Source organism: Bos grunniens, chromosome 24, assembly GCF_055505025.1.
Source record: "Bos grunniens cultivar Pamir isolate PY7600 chromosome 24, Bosgru_T2T1.0, whole genome shotgun sequence".
In the NCBI taxonomy this organism is placed as follows: domain Eukaryota; kingdom Metazoa; phylum Chordata; class Mammalia; order Artiodactyla; family Bovidae; genus Bos; species Bos grunniens.
Genome location: NC_141188.1, coordinates 63880617 through 63902072, shown reverse-complemented (window position 1 = coordinate 63902072; position 21456 = coordinate 63880617). Strand labels below are relative to the sequence as shown.

The 21456-nt window shown below is 45.1% G+C and overlaps 1 protein-coding gene across 3 annotated transcripts in view; it reads right to left on the bottom strand.

Moving 5' to 3' along the window:
- Window positions 1-3684: 3684 nt before the first annotated feature.
- Window positions 3685-21456, bottom strand: part of LOC147346440 (serpin B10) — a 132633-nt gene continuing 114861 nt past the window's right edge. Inside the window, exons 8-9 of one of the 3 annotated variants that reach the window (XM_086372489.1) lie at window positions 16988-17070; window positions 3685-5398 (exon numbers count right to left, since the gene is read on the bottom strand). In XM_086372489.1, the coding sequence (XP_086228615.1) occupies window positions 5317-5398; window positions 16988-17070 (165 nt within the window). In that variant the 3' untranslated portion in view covers window positions 3685-5316. Of the gene's footprint in view, window positions 5399-10253; window positions 14958-16332; window positions 16532-16987; window positions 17071-21456 lie in introns of those variants that run through there. The other 2 variants (XM_086372491.1, XM_086372488.1) reach the window with 2 other exon arrangements.

The window sequence follows — 21456 nt, the reverse complement described above, 5'->3', positions numbered from 1 at the left end:
AGTCATGTGCCTGAAGCATGGTGAACATACCAAAATGTCAGTTTAAATAAAAATTTATTGCAGGGCTAAACAGAGATGATGGGTGGCACATGCCCAAAATACATGGAACTTCTTGCAGCATTTCATCTAAGCATTTTTCTAGGCAATGTGCGAGAGTGGCCTGGTTAGCTGTTGCAAACCTCTTGGTTTGGGAATAATTTATTCTTGAAGTTTCCACATATGTCAGGTCATGGTATTCTTGTAAACCTCCAACAAGATAAATATTGTTCTCTATTCTGCAAATTTCTATTAGCATATGAATGGAAATATATTAGACTCAAAAGTCTGAGCCTTGACAATGGGCGTATCCTGTATATCTCAGGCTATAGGCAATATACATAAATTGAAGAAATCAGGGATAAAGTATAAAGGTTAAACTTAAAGAAACAGACCTAATGCGGGGTCAGATTTATTATTCCTTGCTGCAGCCTCAAGGTAAATGCTGGGGGTGCCCAGCCCATTCTTGGGAAGATTCAGTGTTTATTTGAACTGTGTCCAGCAATGCAGCTTCTCCTCTACTGGAGTTGAAACTGAGATTTAGTTCTTGCAGCTACTTAGTTCTATTTCAGAACATCTATCAGGAAGGATCTTAATAGTGTTTTTGTCATGTCCCTGAAAATATACTAGAGAACATTCAGTGCAGTTCTCATAGCCAGAGACTGGGAAAATTAAGGAGGCACTAGAAATTATACCTTTAGTTATATAGTATCTTTCCTGGAAAATAAGATGCTCTTAAACCCGAATTGTGTCAAACAGTAGCATGGATAAGAATTGCATTATCCACAAGTTTCAGTAAAGCTGGCTTTCCCTCTCCTTTATTATATACATTGTTAACAAAATTTTAGAACTGGACACTTGATTGCAACAAAGAGGCATTCTATTTGGAGTTTATTGGACTGCAGCCAGGAGAGGAGCAGAGCTGACTGGTTCAGGCTGCTCCTATGCCTTTCCTCACACTTGATCTTGGATGTAGGGGTAGGTTGTGTCTGCAACAATGACTAGATTTGTCTGGAAACACTGAATCCTCTGGTCATTGACTTTGTTCCCAGGACTGTCTCAGGAGGTGACAATGATTTCCCATGGGGGAATCTGTGTCAGAGGCTTACCAACCATACTTTCTACGTGGTTCATGGAAAGCTCATCTGTCAAGTGTCAACTCACCATCCGTAAGAGAGTCAGCACCAACATGCCCAGCAGAGCTGAGAGTCAGGAGGGGCTTGCATGGAAAGATATTTGTGTGCTTGGTCCTGGTCATGGTTATAGACAGAAAGTATCAAGGAGGAATAACTCCCAGAATAAGTAGGCTTGCCCTGAGTGCAAAATAGTGAGAAGAGGTCTCACACTTGGTGGGTGGGTCAGAGCTTTAGCCACAGGAGAGTGAAAAGGAAAGGCCTGGGAAAGAGCCGTGGGGCAGGGGACAGTCTGACCCCAGCACCAGCGGTGAAGGACAAGACACACCTTGAAAGAAAGTGCTGTTTGTGGTAAAAGCACAGTGTGCTGCTAAAGATGAGGCTTGTGGAACCCAAATAGTAAAGAGGAGCCAGAAACAGTCCAGGAGGGATGAGAATGCTGTGTGCTGAGGACCTGCACTTCACCAAGCCCACAGCAAAGGGTGCTCTAGAGATTAAAACCAAGTCACTTGTGCACTCAGCCACCTGCTCATCTACAAGGCCAACAGGTACATGGTGGGTGAGGTGCATTTACAGCACTAACATTTCCAGCCACCACACAGCTGATACATGCTTTGAAAGAGCCAACAATGAGCTGATAGCTTTTTCTGGACCTGTCTATAACCAAAGATACTGCTGGGTACTGTGGATCTGGACTCCTGCATCGCATATGCATTAACCCATCAAAAAAGTACTGTTCATGCTACCTCTCAGGCCAGCAATGACACTTGAACTGTAACCTGCTCACAAGTGCTCAGAGATTCATGGATTTGAATCGAGAGATTCCACCTGGTCATCTACCCTCACGATTCATTCCTGCTCTTACCACTACCATTATACCGGTCACACATGCGCCAGTTCACCTGCGTTAACTTGCACCTGTGGGGATGGAGTTAGCTTTCAGCACATGGATATTTAGATATTTCATGGTAGTATGCCAGGTATTCACATTATATATCAGATATTGGCCTAATTTGATAATAAGAGAGCTCAGGCCTCAAGCATAACTTCAGGCAGAATTTCCCTCTCACAGCAATAGCTCGGATGACCTGGCAGCCCAAGAAACTGAGCGACAGCCACGAGCAGCGAGACACCTGTGGGCTCCCTCCACGGGGAGGCTTCCTGCCGAGCCTCCCCAAGGGTGGTTACCCGGCCTGTGGGCACCAGCCGAGGGGAGGGGAGGTGGGCGCCTGGAGACCAGCCCTGCTACAGTCAGTCTCCCGGGAGCCCTCATCCTGCTCTGGACACTCGCTCCCAGGCACGGGCTCTCACTTCAGCTTTCGGGTGGACCCCAGGCCCTTCTTCAGAGAAGTTCCTCCAGATGAATCCCCAGCCACCACTGGACCTCATTCGACATTGCTGGACTTCCCTCCCCTTCTGAAGCTAGGCTCCATTTCTTTCTTCACAAAACTTTCAGATCAGATCACTCGCTCAGTCATGTCTGACTCTTTGTGACCCCATGAATCGCAGCACGCCAGGCCTCCCTGTCCATCACCAACTCCCGGAGTTCACTCAGACTCACGTCCATCGAGTCAGTGATGCCATCCAGCCATCTCCTCCTCTGTCGTCCCCTTCTCCTCCTGCCCCCAATCCCTCCCAGCATCAGAGTCTTTTCCAATGAGTCAACTCTTCGCATGAGGTGGCCAAAGTACTGGAGTTTCAGCTTCAGCATCATTCCTTCCGAAGAAATCCCAGGGCTGATCTCCTTCAGAATGGACTGGTTGGATCTCCTTGCAGTCCAAGGGACTCTCAAGAGTCTTCTCCAACACCACAGTTCAAAAGCATCAATTCTTCGGCACTCAGCCTTCTTCACATTCCAACTCTCACATCCATACCTGACCACAGGAAAAACCATAGCCTTGACTAGCCGGACCTTTGTTGGCAAAGTAACGTCTCTGCTTTGGAATATGCTATCTAGGTTGGTCATCACTTTCCTTCCAAGGAGTAAGCGTCTTTTAATTTCATGGCTGCAGTCACCATCTGCAGTGATTTTGGAGCCCAGAAAAATAAAGTCTGACACTGTTTCCACTGTTTCCCCATCTATTTCCCATGAAGTGATGGGACCGGATGCCATGATCTTCCTTTTCTGAATGTTGAGCTTTAAGCCAACTTTTTCACTCTCCACCTTCACCTTCATCAAGAGGCTTTTTAGTTCCTCTTCACTTTCTGCCAAAAGGGTGGTGTCATCTGCGTATCTGAGGTGATTGATATTTCTCCCAGCAATCTTGGTTCCAGCTTGTGCTTCCTCAGCTCTGCCTTTCTCATGATGTACTCTGCATATAAGTTAAATAAGCAGAGTGACAATATACAGCCTTGACGTACTCCTTTTCCTATTTGGAAGCAGTCCATTGTTCCATGTCTGGTTGTAACTGTTGCTTCTTGAGCTGCATACAGATTTCTGGCCATGTCCAGCACAGCAGATGAGAAAGACCTGAAATGGGGGCTGGGGGGTGGGTAATGAAAAGATAAACACATATAATTTGGCAAGCGGGGAGTCAGGGGGCCCTCCTGCTCTCCATGGCAGGAAGACAAAATGGCTCCTTTTAGCCGCACTTTTATTGGTAGAAGTCACATGAGACAATTAGGGAATAGCTACACTGGTGGGTTTGATTAGTGCAGGCTCTGCTGTTAACCAGGAATATCTTGCTTTGTCTCCCTGGAGATGGACGCAGGGCAGGCAGTGAAGCGGAGCAGGGAGCACACCCCGCCCTAGGGATGTCCATCTGCATGCCTGCTAGGACGGCCCCGGGGCAGGTTCTGGCCTCTGCTCCTCCAGGCCGCAACAGTTTCTCAGCGGGCATGTCAGGGGGTCTGGTTTTCCCATCTCTTGAGGAACGTTGCACAGTTTGCTGTGATCCACACAGTCAAAGGCTCTGGTGTAGTCTATAAAGCAGAAGTGGATGTTTTACTGGAACTCTTGCTTTTTGAGAGAGATGCTGGCAATTGGATCTCTGGTTCCTCTGCCTTTTCTAAATCCAGCTTGAACATCTGGTAGTTCTAGGTTCATGTACTGCTGAAGCCTGGCTTGGAGAATTTTGAGCATTACTTTGCTATGGTGTGAGATGAGTGCAACTGTGCGGTAGTTTGAACATTCTTGGGTATTACCTTTCTTTAAAGATAACTGTCAACTCAGAATGCTATTTATAATATATGTGGAAGAAATCTGATATTCCTAATAAATAGCATCTAAAAATCTGTAATAGAGTGAACATTCTTGCAGAAAAATTGGCAAGATAAACTGGAAAGTTGAAATAAAAAATACAGTAAGTAAAAAGTTAAAAAGAGAAAACTATCTATACAAATTAAGACTGGGACATAATTTCCTATTCATATTTAGACACAAAAAATTTTAATATAATATCACTCCAATTAGCAAAGACTGCGGGTTTCATCCATGCAGAGCTATGCACTATGCCTTTGCCATGCTTGCCCCCCTTACCCAGCTGACACCCCGAGATCTGAAGTTGCACTTCCTGTGGGTGCAGGGTCACTTCCCTGGAGGGTTGCAAGGATGGTGTGGATTCCTCTGAGGACTCGAGCCCTGATTAGCTCTGGGATGGATCTTGGCACCCTGAACAAGCTACCACATGGTGGACAGGAGCTGGAATAACAGCTCTGCACAGGGCTGAGGATGCAAAGGTGGCTTCTCTCCCTCCAGGAGACACGGTAGGTAGTGGTGACTTGGTGATGAACTGTGCTCAACTAGTAATGCTGCTCACAACTAATGGGTGCCCTGCATGTGGCAGGACAGGGGGCATGTGGACAGAGCAGCCTCATGCACTGCTGGCTGCTCGGGACACCAACATGAAGGCACTGTGCATGCACGGAGGCTGGGCGTCCTGGGCGGGACCTGACTCCTCCACACCTTGGGCAGCTCTTCATGGTTTGTGTTCTGTGTCGCTTTTGTGTCGAGTTTCCCGATGTCCGTCGTGTGTCTAGTGCAGTTGGTTTGTGTTCTGTGTCGCTTTTGTTCCGAGTTTTCCGATGTCCGTCGTGTGTCTAGTACAGTTGGTTTTGTGTTCTGTGTTGCTTTTGTGTCGAGTTTTCCGATGTCCGTCGTGTGTCTAGTGCAGTTGGGTTAACGTTGGTCTCTAAGAGGGCAGTTCCACTATTGCTCTCTGGAACACGCCATGGTTTCCCGCATCCCAAGGCTCAGATTCTGGCCACAGCCTGTGTTAAGGGCCTGCAAGCTAGTAAGCGTTTTCATAATTTTAAATTAAAAAAATTATTTCATGAGGCATAAGAATTATATGACAGTCAGATCTCAGTGTCTATAAATAAAATATCTTTGGCTCACAGCCATGCTCCTTGATTTATCTTTTATCTGTGGCTGTTTTTCTCCTACAATAACAAAAATAAGTATATGCAACACAGGTCGTGTGGTAAAATCTTAAATATTTACTATTTGCCTTTTAGAAAATGTTGTCAGCCCTGACTAAAGAACTAGTAGTATTTTCTTAACACTATATGATTAGAGATTTATTAAATAAGCAGCTAATTTTTTAGTGAATTTTACCACTAAATTTATTTGAAATAAACCTTTTTGGGTAAATATAAAGCTGGTTACATTACTCTCAGTAATCTTCGTTAAAATCAAAGCTAAGACACCAGAATTACAATTATTCTTGTGCTGGGGATGGAATCTACCTGTTGCCTTCTTTCATCTAAGAAAAAATTGTTACCAAAAGAGTATGTGGGGTCCGGCTGCTCACCACTCAAAAGCCAACAAACAGGCCAGTTTGGTGAAAAGGAAAGTTTGCTCTATTTCAAGATCTGGCAATTGGGGGCGGAGGGCAGACATTTGTCTAAAGACTGACACACAAGTCCCCCACCCCCAACACACACACACCCCACAGCAGGCAGGGGACAACAGCTTTTATAGACAGAGCACAGTCATCTCTGACAGTCATCTTCAAATTGGCCAACAGTGGTCTGAGCAGGAACATCTTAGTTGTTTTAGGGTTGACCTTCAGTCCCTCTATTTCTTTGCATTGATCGCTGAGGAAGGCTTTCTTATGTCTCCTTGCTATTCTTTGGAACTCTGCATTCAAATGGGTATATCTTTCCTTTTCTCCTTTGCTTTTCATTTCTCTTCTTTTCGCAGCTATTTGTAAGGCCTCCTCAGACAGCCATTTTGCTTTTCTGCATTTCTTTTTCTTGGAGACGGTCTTGATTCCTGTCTCCTGTACAATGTCATTAACCTTCATCCATAGTTCATCAGGCACTTTGTCTATCAGATCTCGTCCCTTAAATCTATTTCTCATTTCCGCTATATAGTAATAAGGGATTTGATTTAGGTCATACCTGAATGGTCTAGTGGTTTTCCCCACTTCCTTCAATTTAAGTCTGAATTTGGCAATAAGGAGTTCATATTCTGAGCCACGGTCCACTCCCAGTCTTGTTTTTGCTGACGGAGCTTTTCCATCTTTGGCTGCAAAGAATATAATCAATCTGATTTCGGTGTTGACCATCTGGTGATGTTGATGTGTAGAGTCTTCTCTTGTGTTGTTGGAAGAGAGTGTTTGCTATGACCAGTGCATTCTCTTGGCAGAACTCTATGAGTCTTTGCCCTGCTTCAGTCTGTACTCCAAGGCCAAATTTGCCTGTCACTCCAAGTGTTTCTTGAATTCCTACTTTTGCATTCCAGTCCCCTAAAATGAAAAGGACATCTTTTGGGGGTGTTAGTTCTAAAAGGTCTTGTAGGTCTTCATAGAACCGTTCAACTTCAGCTTCTTCAGCATTACTGGTCAGGGCATAGACTTGTATTACTGTGATATTTAATGGTTTGCCTTGGAAACGAACAGAGATCATTCTGTCATTTTTGAGATTGCATCCAAGTACTGCATTTCAGACTTTTTTGTTGACCATGATGGCTACTCCATTTCTTCTAAGGGATTCCTGCCCACAATAGTAGATATAGTGGTCATCTGAGTTAAATTCACCCATTCCAGTCCATCTTAGTTCGCTGATTCCTAGAATGTCGACGTTCACTCTTGCCATTTCCTGTTTGACCACTTCCAATTTCCTTGATTCATGGACCTACCGTTCCAGGTTCCTATGCGATACTGCTCTTTACAGCATCGGACCTTGCTTCTATCACTGGTCCCATCCACAACTGAGTGTTGTTTTTGCTTTGGCTCCATCCCTTCATTCTTTCTGGAGTTATTTCCCCACTGATCTCCAGTAGCATATTGGGCACCTACCGACCTGGGGAGTTCATCTTTCAGTGTCCTATCTTTTTGTCTTTTCATATGGTTCATGGGGTTCTCAAGGCAAGAATACTGAAGTGATTAATGCAAAGAAATAGAGGAAAACAATAGAATGGGAAAGACTAGAGATCACAAGAAAATTAAAGATACCAAGGGAACATTCACGCAATGATGGGCTCAATAAATGACAGAAATGGTATGGACCTCACAGAAGCAGAAGATATTAAGAGGTGGCAAGAATACACAGGAGAACTGTACCAAAAAAAGGTCTTCATGACCCAGATAATCACAATGGTGTGATCACTCACACTCATCTAGAGCCAGACATCCTGAAATGTGAAGTCAAGTGGGCCTTAGAAAGCATCACTATGAACAAAGCTAGTGGAGGTGATGGAATTCCAGTTAAGCTATTTCAAATCCTGAAAGATGATGCTGTGAAAGTGCTGCACTCAATATGCCAGCAAATTTGAAAAATTCAGCAGTGGCCACAGGACTGGAAAAGGTCTGTTTTCATTCCCATCCCAAAGAAAGGCAATGCCAAAGAATCCTCAAACTACTGAACAATTGCACTCATCTCACACGCTAGGTAAAGTAATGCTCAACATTCTCCAAGTTAGGCTTCAGCAATACATGAACCATGAACTTCCAGATGTTCAAGCTGGTTTTAGAAAAGGCAGAGGAACCAGAGATCAAATTGCCAAGACCTGCTGGATCATTGAAAAAGCAAGAGAGTTTCAGGAAAACATCTATTTCTGCTTTATTGACTATGCAAAAGCCTTTGACTTTGTGGATCACAATACACCGTGGAAAATTCTGAAGGAGATGGGAATACCAGACCACCTGACCTGCCTCTTGAGAAACCAGTATGCAGGTCAGGAAGCAACAGTTAGAACTGGACATGTAACAACAGACTGGTTCCAAATAGGAAAAGGAGTACGTCAAGGCTGTATACTGTCACTCTGCTTATTTAACTTATATGCAGAGTACATCATGAGAAATGCTGGGCTCGAGGAAGCACAAGCTGGAACCAAGATTGCCGGGGGGAAACATCAATAACCTCAGATATGCAGATGACACCACCCTTATGGCAAAAAGTGAAGAGGAACTAAAGAGCCTCTTGATGACAGTGAATGGAGAAGGCAATGGCACCCCACTCCAGTACTGTTGCCTAGAAAATCCCATGGATGGAGGAGCCTGGTGGGCTGCAGTCCATGGGGTCGCTAAGAGCCAGACACGACTGAGAGACTTCACTTTCACTTTTCACTTTCATGCATTGGAGAAGGAAATGGCAACCCACTCCAGTGTTCTTGCCTGGAGAATCCCAGGGATGGGGGAGCCTGGTGGGCTGCCATCTATGGGGTCGCGCAGAGTCAGACACGACTGAAGCGACTTAGCAGTAGCAGCAGCAGATGACAGTAAAGGAGGAGAGTGGAAAAGCTGGCTTAAAGCTCAACATTCACAAATCTGAAATCATGACATCTTTTCCAATCACTTCATGGCAAATAGATGGGGAAACACAGTGGAAACAGTGGCTGACTTTATTTTTGGGGGGCTCCAAAATCATTGCAGATGATGATTGCAGCCATGAAATTAAAAGACACACCTTGGAAGGAAAATTATTACCAACGTAGACAGCATATTAAAAAGCAGAGACAGTACTCTGTCAACAAAGATCCATCTAGTCAAGGCTATGATTTTTCCAGTAGTCATGTATGGATGTGAGAGTTAGAACATAAAGAAAGCTGAGCGCTGAAGAATTGGTGCTTTTGAAGTGTGGTGTTGGAGAAGACTCTTGAGAGTCCCTTGGACTGCAAGGAGATCCAACCAGTCCATCCTAAAGGAGATCAGTCCTGGGTTTTCATTGGAAGGACTGATGTTGAAGCTGAAACCCCGATACTTTGGCCACCTGATGTGAAGAGCTGACTCATTTGAAAAGACCCTGGTTCTAGGAAAGACTGAGGGCAGGAGGAGAAGGGGACAACAGAGGATGAGATGGTTGGCTGGCATCACTGAGTCAATGGACATGGGTTTGGGTAGACTCTGGCAGTTGGTGATGGATAGTGAGGCCTGGCGTGATGTGGTGCAAGGGGTCACAAAGAGTTGGACACGACAGAGCGACTGAACTGAACCTTCAGTTCCAGGGTCCATCTGTTCCCATTTCTTTGCAGCTGATTCTCGGAATTGTGGAAGCTCATATCTTGGATATAGTCTGGTCATCATGCAGTTAATTTCTCCACCTGATGGTCTAGTGTCTGTAAGACAGCTCACAGGACGTGGCTCAGAATATTATCTATAGCCCTTGAGAAAGAAAGAATTAAAGATCCTTGACTGTGCTTAATGACTACATTATTACTATTTAGTCTCCTTTGGCTGTTTTCCTTGGCTTCGGCGTTTCTCACTTCTCTGGTTAAACTTATTTTTTGATTAAACTTTTTCCATAGACAAAAGGCAGGCAAAGGGCATGGTGGGTGGCAGCAGGGTGGGGCGGGGGTGGGGGGAGAGGCGAGCTGAGGGGCAAGGACCATAGGGCCTGCTCCGTTTGAATCTTCCCTTTGCTTTGATGGCTCAGACGGTAAAGCATCTGTTTGCAATGCAGGAGACCCGGGTTTGATACCTGGGTTGGGAAGATCCCCTGGAGAAGGAAATGGCAGCCCACTCCAGTATTCTTGCCTGGAAAATCCCATGGACCGCGGAGCCTGGTAGGCTACCGTCCATGGGGTCGAAAAGAGTCGGACACGACTGAGCGACTTCGCTTTCACTTTGCTTTGATACTCCTCAATCTTGACAAGGGACCAGTACAGAGCAAGAAAGATAATACACTTTCATAGTACCCAAATATTTAAAAATTACTAGATTTATTACAATGAGGATAATAATCAAAATGCCTCTTTGTATTATTGTCTTAGTGATTAAAGCAGATGTGCAGTGAATGTTAAATAGGCCACAAACAGGCTGTTTTGGTTAACCTGAAGTTTGTATTACATGATGTATAGGCCAAAATGACTTCCCCATGCCTCAATATATGAAAATCTCTTCCATCGTTTCCCCTTTTAGCTGTAATTCCTTCCATAGGGAGCACTGATAATCAATACATTTTCCAACGTTGCCAGAGCGGCTCTCTGGCTGCTCTAGTCGATCCATGTCCCTCGGCGCTAGGCCTCTTTTTTGTTTATATATTTGCCCAGTTGTCCAGTGGGAAGAAACTAATCAGACATCACGAACAGGCTCAGAGTTATGTTAATGGGGGAATGTTTTATAGGCCATATGTTTTATCGTCTATCCCCAGTCGTCACACAAACAACACACATGTGCTTTAAGCAGCAAACTTAGAGCCAGCAGTGCTGCACACCATGAGTAGCTATACTTTGCGACAACTTCACTGGACAACTTTTCCATCCTGTACATTAGGGTCAAAACTAGAAACCAAACAAGTACTTTCCATCAGAAGTCTCTGTTACCAAAGTCAGATCAATATTCCAGGAGAACTTTGTTTTCTTAACAGAGAAAAAGAACAAATTCAGTCTTGCATCAGTTTACTGTTAATAACAAAATTTATATATCTAATTAAATTCAGTCTAACATTAATCCTGACAACATACAAAAATCTTTTCTCTAAGTTTCTTTTTCACAAACCTTTTATTATTTTTTAGATCCAAACAAATTTGTCCTGTATTTCTTGGTCAAAAAACAAAGAACTGTAGGAAAAAACTATCATTTTTCTTCAACAAAAATATCTTCTCTTCCACAACAACACATATCCTACTTGTTTTACACACAGAAATCTTTCCCTTATTATTTTTACATATCACAATTTTTACTCCTTGAAGCCTTAATGAAACTAAGTGAGTCAAATATTATACCAGCATTTTTTGATTGGCAAACTCAAGAACATACTCTATAACCCTTAAAAAACATACATGCTTTTCATAGCATAATTTTTCTTCAGTAGTACAACATACAGGTTTAATAAACCAAAACATCTTTAATTTCCCTCTAGTCTTACAAGACAAAAGGAAGTAAATTTAGATTTCTTTGACTTGTAAGTGACCATATTTTTAAGGACAATTAAATAGAGCTTCTTTACAAATTAATCTCAGCAATATAATACAAAGACAAACACACGTGCTGAGACACACAAACATTCAGACAGAGATCTCATTCTTTCATCTTTTTACATTTTATGAATCAGCCATTGCAATTAAACTAATCAGTTTATGGATAATAGAATAGCTGAATTTACATACTTATTCTTGAAAGGCTTCTTTCCTTTTTCTTTTTCTTTTTTTTTTTTTAGCTTGAAGTTTTACCCAATTAACCAAAGACCAAAGTCACAGGCAAAGTGGACTGTGTTTGTATTTCAAGGACTTGATAAGAGTTAACTTCAAGCTTTCTCCTAGGCATATTTTTGTTTTCTAAGGAGCCAGGAAAACTGTTTTATCAAGCTAGCTTTCCCTAACTGCATATACAAAAAGAATCAGTTTTTGTGACTTTCAAGAGTTTCATCTTAACCAATTTTCCCTGAAGCTTAAAAAATAATGTTGCCATTTTTTTGTTGCTCAGTCATTCAGTTGTGTCCGACTCTTTGTGACCCCACAGACTGCAGCATGCCCGGATTCCCTGTCCTTCACTATCTGCTGCTGCCATACGTTATTCAAAATAATAATAATAATAGTCATCTTTCTTTGTCTTAGTTATAATTTTGTAGCTAAAATTTTGCTTAATTGCACCCTAATGAGTTGTCATTTTGCATAAGGCAGCAAGAATACCAATCACGCAAATGGAATACAGTCTCACACACTGAGTGACAGATGAGTCACAAACCTTCTCCGAGGGTGACCAGTACAGAGTCCCAAAGGAACATTTCCCTGACACAAACAGTCCTCACGGGTAGTTATGTTACTGAGTTCACAAGCCCATGTGCCAGGCACACAGTGAGGCCTATCAATTCTAAACATTATAATGAGCTTGGAACAGAGAAAGGCTTACTACACATCCATACAAGGAGATGGGTCGCTCATGCCCTAAGAACTCCAACATTAATGAAACCTTTCAGCAAGCCCCCTTAAAAGCAAAAATTGAGGGATGGGTGTGGTTAGTTGTTGCAGACTTCTCGGGGTCAGAACGTTTGTTTCTGAGGTCTGGTAATGATGTTCCTGTAAGTCTCTACAGATGAATGCTACTCTCTGTCCTGACAAGAAAGGGCAAGGTCCCAAGGCACACCTTTCACCGTCCAAGGTCCCAGTCCTGGTTGAGAGGAAGCAGATCTCAGTTGGCAGCTCCTTCAAGCCCAGGTTTCCAAGGCTTGCTCTGCTATCATCCCTGAAAGAGCCAGGCACCCAACTCAACTGACCCTCAGTCTCCTCAGCTGCCCAAATGGGGAGACCCGGTCCCACAAACTGTGACTCATACGGACGGCCACTGCTATTAGGTCACAGAGACAGGGGTGAGGGAGAGGTTCACCGCTGCCTCAAGGGCTGGACCAAGGCCAGTGGAGGCCTTATGAGGCCTCTGGAGCCCTGCAGGATGGAGGCCCAGTCTGTTCCCTGGGCCCTCCACTCACCCACGGACCGAAGCCTGGGGAATCTGGAGGGCCTCCCGGAGAAGGCCTGAGTCTGCCTCTTACCTCACTCTCCACTGGGTGACCAGGACCCCACTGACCCCTGGCTGAATCGCTTCCCCAGTGGTCCCTCACTGACAGTTACCAGTAGGCAGGGCCCGCTGTGGTGCTGACCAATAGTTGAGCAGGACAACTAACACTCGTCAACAGTTGGTTGCTTCTGGGTGGGGCCTACTGAGGCGCCGACCAATGGCTGCGCAAGACCTGTTGCCTAGTAACAGGGAGCAGCATAATGAGACAGAGCAATGGCCACCTGCTGAGGGCTGCAGCCATCCTGCTCTGTTAGCCAGGAGTCAGAACCAACTGGTAAAAATGCCTAAATAGCAGTCCGTGCTCACAAATGATCCTCAACATCAGACACACATCAGAACCAACTGGCAAGAATGCCCACATAGCACTAACACTCACACATGGGAAGGTCGCTGTGTGCACACCAGTGAGCAGTGGACTTACCCACTCCTGGAGCTTGTCAGCTCCTCCTAGATGCAAGTTTCCATTCCGCCAATGAAAAGCACAAGTTGGTAGCCAGTGCCAAGAAGGGGAGAAACAGAGAGGATTCTCAAAACAAATGGTTTTGATAGCTGCTAGGAACACGTCCCATATCCCCTACTAGGGGCTAGCTAACCACAAGCAGGCTCATACACTGTCATGGCCATAGATCTCCCCTAGAAAACCCAGGTAAGCCAGGTGCCGTGAAAGCACAGGAACCAGCAGCAGGCAGCCCCGTCCTGGGGGCCAAAATCTGTTACAAAAGACCGAGTGTGGGGTCTGGTTGCTCGCCCGTCAAAAGCCAATAATCAGGCCAGGTGATTCAGCTCCTGCACTTCCTGCTGCTGTTACATGGGCCACACATGAGCCCCGTATCTGGTCATTCACCCTGTCATTCACCCTGTGATTCCTCTCCTGCACTTCCTGCTGCTGTGATGTGGGCCGCACATGAGCCTCGTATCTGGTCATTCACCCTGTGATTCCTCTCCTGCACTTCCTGCTGCTGTTACATGGGCCACACATGAGCCCCGTATCTGGTCATTCACCCTGTGATTCCTCTCCTGCACTTCCTGCTGCTGTTACATGGGCCACACATGAGCCCCGTATCTGGTCATTCACCCTGTGATTCCACTCCTGCACTTCCTGCTGCTGTTATGTGGGCCACACATGAGCCCCGTATCTGGTCATTCACCCTGTGATTCCACTCCTGCACTTCCTGCTGCTGTGACGTGGGCCGCACATGAGCCAGTTCACCTGCTTTAATGTGCACACATGGGAAGGAGGTCACTCTCAGTACACGGAAACTAGATATTTAATGGTAATTATACCAGAGGTTCCAAATGTCATCTCAGGCACTGAAATAATTGATTTTTTTTTTCTTCAGAAAGTGGCTCTGGGGCCAAGAGTACCTACTCCACTTTCCCTGACTTTCCTTGATTCTTCATATTTTTTTTTAACAGAAAATAAATCTAAGAAGGAGCAGCTACAGTGCAGAACAGTGAAGCAACACCAAAGGACAATGTAACCCCCCAGTGTCGCAGGATTTTGGCATCTCCCCTTGGATGACCGTCACCACTGTCCTCTCTCAGTCAGACAGGCACTGAGGGCTCTTCTTTCAATAACCCAGTTCCTCCTGAGTATCAAAGGTCCCCTCACCTGTTTGCATGAACGTTGCAAGTGCTCTGCCAGGTTAAAAAGGAATTGTTCACAGAGGGCTGTCTACCTATGGCTCAGCAGCATCTCTAGCAGAAATATGGACCCTGCATGACTCATATCTGGATCTCCATCTCAGGCCCATCAACTCAGACTCTTCCATCTAGAATAAATTCTAAAAATAAAAATTGTTCCCATGACATCATCTCCTCAGTAAACTTCTGTGCTTGTCCAAAGGCCTTCTCTCATATTTAGTTATTAAGACACCCTCTTCATTTTTTTCTGAAAGATAATGATAAAGGAAATGTTGACATGTTAAGATATGGAAAAGTCATTTTGACTTATACATGGAGTGAACTTGACTTTAATGCAACTACTATGTGTGCCTTATAGGCCTATGAGCAAACCATGCTTTCACCCAGCAGTCTTAATTTTACCTCAGTGCTAAAATGGGTGTTTTGCTCAACAAAGAACATGCAATTGATCTAAACAGGGAGCCCAACTCTTTCCCTAAGTAAGTGTTTTGCAGGTTTAACTTATAAAATGGATGCGCTCTCTCTGCTCATCTTTCTCTCGGCATCTAAGAAAAGTATCTGGGTAAAGAGTGGATCTTTGGAGGGTAGACTTACAAATGGATCTCTAAGGGCAGTGCTTTTCCATGAATCAGTACATTTACCCCTGCTGTTCTAACAGAACCTAGAAATGGGACTTTCCAAGTATGCAATGATCTTCTAACTTTTTGGTTCCAAGATATCTGTCTGTTCTTCTGGGGAAAATCCTTTGGCTACAAAATTCTAACATAGGAGATGAAGTACTGCCTGACTCAGGTCTTGGAATTTTCCTGTCCAGGTACACACAATTCTCCTTGTTTAAAGATGAAATTAATTTATGCTTTTTAAAATTTATGAAGGAGATAATAAATGAAAATTTTAAACTAACAAAAGTAACTGAATTAATGTCCACTCTGAGTTCTCTGTGTGTGCTAAGGCTGAAGCTCCTACTGAAGGTTATCCCACCATGATAACAGGGCCAGGGTGTATTTTCACATGACTTTCCTGGTGGTTTAAGAAAAAAAACTTCTGGCTGGAGGATCTACCTCATTGATTGCAGACATAGGGTGTCTCTTCCTGCATTCTCTGTGCATATAAATGTGAGAGGGGCATCTAAAGGCTCTTCTCCATTCATGACTTTTCACATGATGACTAAGGTCATGTCTTCATCTAATGCTTTTGCACATAGATGACACTCATGTGGTTTCTCTCCAGTGTGAATGAGTCCATGACTTTGAAGGAATGAAGATTCACTGAAAGCTCTTCCATGGTCATTCCAGATAAAGGTCTTCTCTCCTGTGTGGGGGCTTATAGGTGGGAATAAAAGTTGGCCTCTGATGAAGGATCTCACACATTCATTACATTTTCAGGATTTCTCTACAGTGTGATTTTTGGTGTATACACAGCCAAGTCTCCAGCTGAGTTATTTCCCTCCTTCACAACATTTGTAGGGGTCTCTCTAGGGCAAGTTCTCTCATATTGTCTAAGTTTAGAGCATCGACTGAAGCTTTCCCATGTTAACAGTTGAACTCTGTAGTAGAATTCACCTTCTGTTAGTTAAAATATGAATAAAGAATGGCCAAAGGCTCTTCCAACTTGGCAACAAGTATAGGGTTTTTCTCTTATCTGAATTTTTGGTGCACATAAAAGCAAGTGCTCTCCTTGAATTCTTTCCCACATTCATAACATTTATTGGGGTTCTCTTCTGCATGAGTTAATACATGTGGAGTCGACGTTGTTATATGTGAAAGCGTCCTCATATGCGTTCCATTCATGCCTCTTTTCCAATATGAAGCCTCTGCTAACCTGCACGGGGAGGAGAGGCCTTGAGAGACTGCCCGTGCACATCCAGGTACTGTTTCTCTGCGCACTGACAGCAGTCCGCTCTCTCTGTGATGGTCTCCTTTGGAAACTCTCCACGTTTGTTTTGTTTTCATGCGGTGTTACTTTGCTGAATGCATAAGCATTTTCTCTTTTGTGGTCTCTCACATGCTTAATGTTCTAAATGAGTTTTAAGTCTTCTTTAGTTTTCAAACACTATGTATACAAGCTATGCTGAGGCAATTACCCTTCTCTTAAAGCTGAAGTTACAGTTTGACTTCAGGACAATATTATCCCCAACCTTACACTGTTCAAAACTTTCTACTGGATGGCATTTATGCTCAGGCCTATTTTTTCTTCTGAAGATTGTGCTGAATTCCTAACTCATCCCATTACCAGGTCACTAATGTGATGAGCAGATTTCATCCTCAAGAAACTTACCATTGACCTGTAGATAAATGGGCCCTTCCTGAAGGTATCCTGTGTGGGTATCCTTCCATGCTTTCTAGGTCTACCTTCCATGCCTGAAAAAAGAGGGAAAAGAAATAAGTAGAGTGACTTAGGGGAAGGAAAATTTTGGAAATGTTTGCAAAGCTAAGGTACATATGTGTCAAGTATTGGCTTTTAACACAGAAATGGGAGAATGTAATAGTGATTAGATATACAATATGGAACATTGATGGAACATACACTATGGAAACATTGATGTAGAATATTTTTAAGGGTAAAATGAACAAAAAATAAAATGAGGGTTTAATGTCAAGGAAAGTCAATAAAGGTGAGAGCCTGAAATAAACATGGCTACTTGAATGTTTAGCTCCAATAATAATAGAAACAACTCTTTCTGAAGCCAAAGAATATACACTAAGAAGAATCAAAATCAGTGTGTTCAGAGAATTAGGACACTATCCAAGGGCTATTTCTGCACTGGCCTGCCAAGATGTCAGAGCTTTCAGACCTTTTCCTGAAGAGACTCTGTAGCTGATGTGACTGGTCCTGTTTGCTCCCTGAGCAGTCTCCTCTCCACACAGAACCCAGGAGCCTGGATCCACCTGGACCTGGGACTCTGAGAGTCCTTTCTGCCCTCCACCTCTCTTCTCCTGGTCCAGCCAGGAAATCACATCTATGTAGAGTCAAAAACCCTCTGTGGAAAAATGTACATGGATGTGCAGTTCTGTGTTATCTGTGTGTGGTCTTCAAGTTCACGTCAGGAGGAGAGGCAAGGTGAACAGTAAAGAGCAGCTCAGGAAAAGACGTCTTGAGCCCTGGACACACTGCCAGCCCCTTCCCAGAGCAGGGAGGACACTGACGCTGGGCTCAGAAGTCCAGGAACTGTCTACTCATGCTCAAACCCAGGCCCAAGGTGGCTGACAGAATCTCCTTTTCCCCTTTCCTGTGACCACTGTGAATCACCTGTTCTATAGTGGACTGAACTTTATTTTAAAAAAATATCCAGTAACATAACTCAGTCCCAACTCCAAGAATTGTATTTTAAAGGGATAATGTCTGCTCTATTTAACTTTGTAAGGTTGAATTCCACCATGGTTTGCACAGCAGAAAGTTTCTATCCATTTAATGCCCCCATGAAATGAGTGCCCAGCACTGCTCTGAGTGTTCTATATGGAGCAATAAGAAAGACATATGATTGTTTTCAGAAAGCCTACAATCTCTTGACATGCTCAAGATGAAATAACCAAACGAACAGAATCTCTTCCTCCATGTCCTAAGTGCTGTAGGAGAGTGTGTGTGTCTGGGTAGAGGGGAGTGAGCTCTGGGGAAGCTCTTCTAGGTGATTCTCTAGTAAGTAAATAAATGCTGACAGTCTCACCCACAATGAACAGGTGAGCAGATGACCGCTGTTCTCTAGCATCGCATCCTTAGGCAGCTTCCTCTGGGAGGGGCCTGGCAGGGCCATCCTTGTCGGATAAAGTTCACAGTCACACTTTAAAGGTCACTGATTCCTAAAAGCATGCTGGGCATTCTGGTCCAGGTCACTCCATGCCCCAAATGTCCAGAGCTGATGGTTGAGGATGACAGTGCTAGGAAAGGGCAGCCGTGTGTGTCAAAATCGCAAGCCTGCTGAATTGAAGTCTGATATTCCTTTGGGCTGACTTGGCATTTGCCTTTCAGATTTATCAGAGATGTGCACACTCTGAATACACAATGACTTTCATGAATGAAGGAACATCACATGAGGGGTGGGGTGAAATAACATGGACATTCTCCAACAACAGATCATAAATTCCTACTTACTGACTGATGATTATAAAATTTTTTACTTGTGAGTTTATAAATATATTCTGCTCCATATCAACATTAATTAAATCTACAGACTAAATATAAGGTAAGCAAGAGCCACATTCTGCCCTTTACCAGCTTTGACGATGGACAAATTATGTCCCCTTTTGAACCTCACAATTTTCATGTGTGAGTAAGGTTCATTACTTCCTGAGAGTAGAGTGATTGAAAGATCTAACAGGTAAGTGCTTAGAACAGAAAAAAAAACTCAAATAAAAGCTACATATTATATGTTACTTATTAGTTATCCAGGAATGTTGTCATTAAAAAGTGGGGTCTTGATGCAATATCCACAACTCTGCACTACTGAAGGTTTGTACTAAACTTGGGGTCAGGAGGTGGTGCCTGTATCATCTCCACTGTGATCAGGCATCCTCATCAGATGTGAGGAGAAAGTGTGTACCATGTGTCCAGGAGCCAGAGTTCTGTTGTCCCCTTAGTTGGCACCTGCTGTGGGAGAGAACGTCCTTCCATTGGGAAAACTGCTCAAGGCTCATGGAGAGAAGGCTGCACCCATTGGGATGGGGCCGGCAGCCCCTGTGGGGAACGATCTGTGGCGGGGAGTAGGGGGGGGGTACTGAGTGAATGGCTGGGGTGAGGACACCCAGGACGAGGAAGGAGGCCCTGGGGGGAATGATCGGGGGGACTGAGTGAATGGCTTGGGGTGGGTTGGGGGGGGGGGGTTGTGGCGGGCACCCAGGACGAGGAAGGAGGCCTGAGCCCAGGTCTGTAGGGTCCAGGTTGCCTCCCACCCCACTTGGTGCTGGGTGCAGGAGGAGCACAGACATTGAGGGGCTGGGATGCCCGTTGCCAATCTGGAGGCTGTAGTTGGAGAGGGCAGAAAAGTGGGAGGTGTGTCCCATCTTTATTTCTAGAGACGTTCACTTTTCTGACTCCAGAGACTAGGTTACAAGGAAGACTTGATTTTTGTGTTTTTTTTTTAAAATTGGTTAAGCAATTTTAATTCCTTTGTCTTTCCATCCAAATTTATTTAAATGATAAATGTTCTATTTTTTTTTAAATAACACCATTGGGAGTTCTACAACTTGTTATTTTCGTTGAATAGTTCATTCCCAACTCCCTTCCAAGTACCTGCAGATTTATCTCATTTAAAAAACATTAATAACCAAAACGCAAATTGCCGATTGTCTTGAGTGGTTGTACTAGAATTCACTACCTAATTCCTCTTAATGGCTATAATTTCAAATGCTCTCCTTCTATATTAAGTAACGCTGATCTCAATTTTTTTAATTATACATGAATTTCCACACGTGTTCCCCAGATACCCGTTTGTTATCATGGGTCTTTGCGAAATATGTAAAGATCAGTTTGTAGTCAATTTCATGGTTCATTTCTTTGATGAGTTCTAGACTTAAAAAGTACTTTACCAGGCCTCCATTCTGAAATCACAGTATGAATGATACATAAAGATTTCTCCGATTACTTTCATGGTTGCAGTTTTACAGTCCATGCAGTTCAAGTCCGCCTTGTTGCCCCCTCCGCGTCGGGAGTCGCGCGAGGGAGCCCGTCTCCGCGGAAGCGCCCCAGGGAGCTCTTTTCCGCTCCTCGTCCTCCCCTCCCGCTCCAGGGTCCCGGCGCGTCCCCGCGGCGAGCTGTGCGGAGCCGGGAGCCGCTCCAGGGCAGACGGCCCAGGAAGAGCTAGGGCGTTTGCCGGCGCGGCTGTGTCCTCCGCAGCAGGCCGGTGACAGGGATCCGCTCTGGGGCTGTTCCAGCCGGCTGTCCGGAGCCGCCAGACTACCGCTTTGAGATTGTTCGTTCCCTCTGGTGGCGCTCGTGGTAAAGACCCTGCCTGCCAGTGCAGGAGATGGAAGAGACGTGAGTTCGATCCCTGGGTTGGGCAGATCCCCGGGAGGAGGGCATAGCAACCCGCTCCAGGATTCTTGACTGGGAAATCCCACGGACAGAGGAGCCTGGTGGGCTACATAGTCCGTGTGGTCGCCGAGTCTGACACGTCTGAGCACTCAAGCATCACACTTCCCTTCGGAGCGTCTGCGACCTCTGTAAGGGCTGTGACTTGGCAGCCAGGCGCGAGGAAGCGTTCCAGGAGCCGGCAACACTGGCGGCGAAAGTCCCGGCATTGCTGAGGCCTAGGTGTTTCCTGCTATCGCTGAAGATTGTGCTTGCAGAGCTATTTAGGATGGTGACCTTGAGGCGCCCTGAAGTTCCCGGTTGCTTGACTGGGTCGATCAGCACTCCTGGGTGCTCTCCTGCTCGCAGACCTGCCTGTGGTTGTACGATGTGATGTTGGCGCCTGAGACTGTCCAGTGTGTTCCGTTTACAAGTGGCCTGGAGATGGAACAACCGCGCCGGGTGTCCGCGTTTCTGACCCGTGGATCCAGTTAACCCTAATCCCCAATCTCTGACATCTTTCCCGGGGGAGGGGCGGGCCCGAATGCGCAACTAGGACTCGGAAATCGAGCCCGAACCTCCGCGTTCTCCATCCTGTGGGACCGCGATGACCCTGCCCACGGGCGGCCCAGGGTGCGTTCTTCGTCCTTGGGGCCTAGGGCCGCCCCGGCGCGGCTGTTCAAAGGCGCCACGTTCGCTTCTCAGGTCCGGCGGGAACAGGGCTCCGAACGGTGCCGCCGCGG